The following is a 6,129-nucleotide window of genomic DNA, read 5'->3' on the forward strand; positions in this document are numbered from 1 at the left end:
TCTGTAACTTCCTCTACATCAAAAGACCGCTGGCGATGGTGAGGAATGAGTTGGCGGTCATTCTACAGTCCAAGTTAAAGTAGCAGCTTCTTAAGTAATGCTTGAAGAACAGCTGCTGCAGCTAGTTCAATAAGGCATGTTGGAGAGATGTCAACATTAAGAGGTACTGTAACTTAATCACCTTCCTGTTGATCTTTTCTCTGCTTTGTAAGACAATCTTAACAGAAGGCTATTGATGAAAATATAAACTAAACACTGTCTAAGTTGAAGAGGATTGTATTTTAGCAGTTCTGTGTCATAATATCTTTTAGAATCAGCATTATGTAGATATTATTTAGCAAATTATACAAAACGTAAAGTACAAAATAAAGCAATTTTAAATACAGTTCATTGAAAGTACTCATCCTTTATAAATTATATAATTCTGCATACTTGTTTATTTGTCTGCTTCCTCAGGGTAAAATTTTACTTTTTTAATAGTTGATTTACAGGAAGATTGCAATTTATTATGTTTATTTTTACATGTATGAAGTGCCAGATCACAGTAATCATTACAGTTAATTAATAAGAGAACAGATTTGTTTCTTTGAACATTAAACCTTCATAGAGTTTTGTGGGTTTTTTTTTTTTTTTAATGAACGTAATGCACATTTTGCCACAATTGACAGGGTTATGTGGCGTGGAAGGTGTGGACCCAAATTTGAAGAAATAACACAGCCTTTGTTAATTAAAAAAAAAAAATGTCAGTTCAAATCAGGACTCTGGAGTTGTGCTGTTTGTTTAAATATTAATAACATAGCCAAAGGGTAATATGCTAACAAGCTAACCAACACACTCATTATAGCTACTCAGATGTTTGCTAATTGGCTAAAAGTTTGTTTTCTATCTAGTTAGCAAGCAAACTTTGAATAAATAAAAAGTAAAAACAGAAATAATGTTATATATTGCAATGCCTGATTTGTTGTTGTCATGTTTTACTTAATGTGATTACAACTAATCACAGTAACATTAATATAATGTGTAATGCTAAAAATAGCTGAGTTCTCACTCCATAAGAAATAGTCTGATTTGAAATTGCAGACCCATTATAGACAATGATTATCCCGTCATTTACAGGGTTTCCTAATGTGCATAAAACAAGTGCTTAGTAGCAGGAACTGAAGGTGAATGTAAACCCAGATTCTAATGTTAAGCCGCATTCCTCTCAAGCAGCACTGAGTCCTTCATGTGTCAGAGAGGATGTCATGCACACAAGTTTAATTGAATTAGCCAGGCTTTAGACAACAGCAGGGCTCCAGCCACGTGTGCTTTTGACATTACACACTGACAGTTTCTCTGAGCAGCAACAACTGGCAGTGAAACCCAACTCTCTCCATGTCTTCTACATTTAGACCAGGAAACACGGGGTGAGAGGTTCAGCAGCAGTAAAGCAACGAAAGCCTGGAGACTGAGAGTAAGCTACTTTAACAAGTCATTTAAGTGACCCCAATGAACGGCACGGACGTTTATCTGTTACTTTAGGAGAGGAAGAGAAACCACATAACACAGTAGGCTGACTTTGACATTTTTTTAATGGAATGTATCATTTCAAGTTATGAAAATAGATCTCACATTGACATAAGAAATTGGACAGTGGCTACAAAGGGCACAGCCATGATTGTGTGAGAAATGATGAAAACAGGAAGGCATGTCATAGAGGCATCACACCAACCACATTAGATAAAGGGTGAAGCTATGACCCTGTGTGGGAGATGACAGCAACACAGAGGCATGTGTTGGTTTGGCAATGATACACTGGCAAGCAGTGGGAGACACTCAGAGGAAACAGGAAACAACTTGAGCCACAGAGAGATAAAAATGTGTTCTGGACGCAACACTACCTCCCACCATGACAAATTTCTGACTGTTGCTCTGTATGTTGTTGCAAAAGAATTGTTGAGTGTGTCGATTTTAGCATGAAACACTCTTATACCCATAAAAACAGATTAGTGATCTTATTTCTAAGATATCTCTGAGGCTGAGCTGCTACAGTGACTAGCTGTGGTAATGTGACAGTCATTGGCATGACTGATTTTTCACAAAGTTAGCAGGAGTGACATGTCAGTGAATTACTGCCACTATACTCTTATTTCCTGTGAGACAGCTTTAAGACTGGTATCTTAGGAAAAAAGAAAAAGATTAGCATATAATTAGCCCAAAATTGCAGAAGCCAGAAAGAAAAAAAAAAAGAATTTTAACCCAAAAGGGCTATTTTGGGAAATGAGTAGGATGTATTGTTGCGCTATGGTCTTGCACATAACCAAGGACCCAGTGATATGAGACAGTGCAGTTGCATCATGTGAAAATGAAGTGGCCACACTTCAGCTAGATGCAAACTAGCTAGCTAGATCCTAGCTAGCTGCTAGTGTCTGAAAGCTGCAATAGATCACAGAAGCTACTGATCAATTTGGTAAGAGACTGAATATGCACACAGACAACAGAAAGCATCACAGATGTGAACAAGTCTGCCAATTTACAACAAATAGCCTGTGACAGTGTGCAGAGCCTTCCACCTTAGTGACCAAGCTAGCTACCTAGCTTGGTTGCAACACAGCTCCTACAAAACCGTTAAGAAGCACTGATAGCATCCTGTTTGGAAGCATAACTATTCATCACACTGAGTACATTATATGAGTTTTAAGTCATTTTAACATATCAAAGTAGGAGTTTCTCTTTGTTTTTGGTTTTACTTGATGTTTATGTTATCATTCTGCAACGTCATGCAATGTCTCTAAAGCACCTTAGTTTTAGCTTCTCTGTACTCACTAAAACAAAATGAGGGCAATGTACTTGTGTCTTTTTCAGATTTAAGACAAGATAGCAAAAAATATTTAGTTTAAAAATGCAGCCAAATAAATTAAAGAAAAATTACTAATGGACACAATGGAAACATCAACATACATGGTGGCTATTAACTAAACAAGCACATAAAATGTAATTTGTATGAGTGAAGCAGGTATCTGGTCATATATTGTATAGTTTTTAGTATAGTGAGATGAAACACTGAACAAGGAGAGATATCTAAGAAAAGAGTCTTTGGTTCAGTTGAAAAGTAAAATCACAGGCAATGACACATTTTTATCAATAATGAACTACTTTAACTAACCTATAACAACCAATTATGCAACTTCTTTCCACGGTAGGTCGTAGGCTATAACCCTTAGAACGAGTACTTACTCTTGTTCCAGTCTAGCAACAACCACACTGAACATTCATCAACAATGGGACATTATTTTTTATAGAAAATATTTACACATCTAATAAATAAGGGATAAACCCATCGCACGGCAGAACACAGTTTTTTCTCACATGCTTGTAGTCCATCAGTCTTTTTATGAAATAAGTCTGTACTGAAAAGAGGCCGAGCACTGGCTTGTGGAACCCAGAACATGGAAGAGGGGTTCTTCTGGAGAATGGAGCATGGTGGAATGAGCAGACAGCAGAGGAGATAAAGCCAGGTTTCAAATTCTTCCTCAGCTGAATGTCCAATTCACCTGTGGACACAATCAGTTAGATAGGCTGCAAACTGACTGTGGCTCACAGAGGATTATAATTCTTGTTGGGATCAATAAAATATTTTTTTAATTTCATGCAGAAGAAATTTAAAGTCACTATAAGGGCTTAGAAGAAGGACTTGAACCAAATGTGACTCCTGAGAATTATTTATATCCATACGTAAAGGGGCAGCTTTTCCCTTCTAATTCTTAGAATTTTTCTCTCTTTTACAATATAGATTTAAAACTAAGAACAAACCGCCGTCTTCCTGGGGCCACGTGTATGGAAATCTGAGACTGGAATAGCGTATTTCTCTAAACATAGCTTCGGGGGGTGAGTGTAAAAGCTGCACACGCTCACCCTGGACGAGGTTCGTATAGCTGAGACTCCACAGCATAGATCATAGTGCAAATTTGGAAGTCAACCTATGCGCGCGCACCAATCAGGAAATTACCGGTTGGGCTTTGGCGTTTACGCAAACCCCGTGAGATTTTAAGCTGGATTTTGATATCTTTGGCATATTCTTCACTTTATCTTTATCTATGAGTTTGTGGGCGAATTAAAATCTCCTTAAATCGTTTGTACCTCCGTTTTAAAAGCGTTGTGCAGATAAACGTATTCAGCATTAATGGAAATCATTGCAATCTATACCAACACGCAAAGTCTTGTTTTGGGAACAGATGCGCGTTCGTTGTATGATGTACCAAGCCTATGCAGGTTGAATCCAGCACCTTTCCCTGGGGAGGACTTCTGCTCCATCAGAGAGACATCTAAACAGGCCAAAAGCAGCAGGGGCTCCCAAACTTTTCTTTAAGACAAAACTAATCCACAGGGTACGATTTGATGTCCTGAAAGAGGAGCAGTTTGATCGGAGGAGGGTGACTTTTTCCCTACAGTGGAACCAAACGTCCTCACTCTTTGAACAAATATCCAGGAGATACAAGCAAAGATCGGCTCCTTAAAATGCAGGGGGATCCCCAGGTGGTCCCCAGACCTGAGGAGCCCCCTCCCGATTTGTCTTGGTGTCTTACCGATAATGGCGCACCAGTGTCCGCGGGGCACGCCGCAGGTCACGCAACGTTCGGAGAGCTACGGGCGGTCTTCTGTCCGGGCATCTGCACCACCAGCAGCTGCTGCTTCTGCCGGGTGGACTTGACGGCCAGGATCGCCTGTCGGTTCTTATACTGAACCATCTGCAAGGTGATCTCCGCGTTCCAGCCCTCGTCCTGCGGGCATCTGAAGTCGATCTCCTTCCCCTCTGTCATAACCACCGTGAAGTAGACGTACTTGCCCTTCCGCTCCACGCAATCCACGGTCTTCATGTTGGCGAAGTGCAGCTCCTTGACTTTCCCCGTGTCCCCGCCGCTGTGGTGGTGCTGCGGGTGGTCATGCTGCTTGGGCGGCAGTAGCAGCACGCCGTCCTCGGTCAGGACACAGTGCTTCTTCTTCCAGAGCTGCAGCAGCCCGTCGCTCCGCTTCTCCAGGAGACCCTCCTTGAACACCTTTCTTCCGTTTTCCAGCATGTTCACCTGCACGCCTCGGACTCCCACCCTCCTTACTGCTTCGTTTGACGGCCGGATGGATGGCTGATTGATGGCTGTCTATCTCAGAGACGGCGAAGGAATGGGATGCAGCTGGGAGCGAGGCTGTGTTATACTGGCTGAAGAGAGGATGCCTGCCTGTCTGGTTGCTGGTCACAGTTTGTGAAGGGGGTTTGGGGGCGGGAGGGGTCTGGAGAGGCGCACCGCCCCCCGGAGTAGTATCCAGCCCTCTGAGACGATGACAACAGTATCTTTATGATATTTTGATATTTTACAATAAACTACTTTTCATATCGTTCATAACTGTTATAACACATGAACTCTGGTTTTCATCTCTTAAAAGAAAAAAGAGCAACATGACCCAAAATAAGTGGATTGTATCACTGTTTTAAAAACTAAAGACACAATGAGAAAACAATGGTGTGTGTTCAGGCAAAGGCTTCAAGTTCCTGCAAGACAGAAATGTACAGGAAGTCATTCCTGTCAGGAGCCCCTATATTGTAATTTAGGGGATTAAGGTTTTTATTTCAGTCACTTGTTTACAGTGCATTTTTATACTTTTTAATTATTTTAAAGAAAACCAAGAGTTGAGGGGGGGAGATGGATAAAATTACTATTTCTGGGAACACTCTTGGGCCTTTAAAATCTATATTGGCTGACATTACACCTTGTATCATCATTAAGCAGCATTATTCCACCATGAAAGTGAGAAACACGGGCAGCCAGGGTTCATTTTGATGGGATTTACTCATCTAAAAATAGTTGATAAACTGCTTAATCCAACTAAAATTCATGTAGTAATTCATTGTCATTACAAAGTGTGTACACATCATTTATATTTTGATCTATATATGATTTTACAATTAAGCTGTCTTCATTTGTGTATAGTATTAACCACTTGTAATCCACACCACTTCCCAATCCTCCCTTAACTGCTGGAGTCATTTTGTGGTCATGTTCCATTTCTAATGCAAACCATCTTCTCCAAGGAACGTCTTAACTGTGTTTCAAAGGCTGCAACACAGCGCCCTCTGCTGGCATATGCGATTCATTG

General features: G+C 40.5%; 1 protein-coding gene across 1 annotated transcript; it reads right to left on the reverse strand.

Annotated features, from left to right (window-relative positions):
- Positions 1 to 1,553: 1,553 nt before the first annotated feature.
- Positions 1,554 to 5,578, reverse strand: phlda1 (pleckstrin homology-like domain, family A, member 1). The gene is made up of 2 exons (XM_041977696.1): positions 4,566 to 5,578; positions 1,554 to 3,533 (listed from the first exon to the last, which is right to left on the reverse strand). Exon 1 carries the CDS (start codon positions 5,055 to 5,057, stop codon positions 4,605 to 4,607), a length of 453 nt encoding a protein of 150 aa, XP_041833630.1. The 5' UTR covers positions 5,058 to 5,578; the 3' UTR covers positions 1,554 to 3,533; positions 4,566 to 4,604.
- Between the last annotated feature and the right edge of the window lie 551 nt (positions 5,579 to 6,129).

The sequence above is a fragment of the Melanotaenia boesemani genome, chromosome 23, assembly GCF_017639745.1.
Source record: "Melanotaenia boesemani isolate fMelBoe1 chromosome 23, fMelBoe1.pri, whole genome shotgun sequence".
Classification (NCBI taxonomy): Eukaryota; Metazoa; Chordata; class Actinopteri; order Atheriniformes; family Melanotaeniidae; genus Melanotaenia; species Melanotaenia boesemani.

Excerpts from the sequence above, each read along its gene's own strand:
- phlda1 (XM_041977696.1), bottom strand. The coding sequence starts at position 5,057 with ATGCTGGAAAACGGAAGAAAGGTGTTCAAGGAGGGTCTCCTGGAGAAG.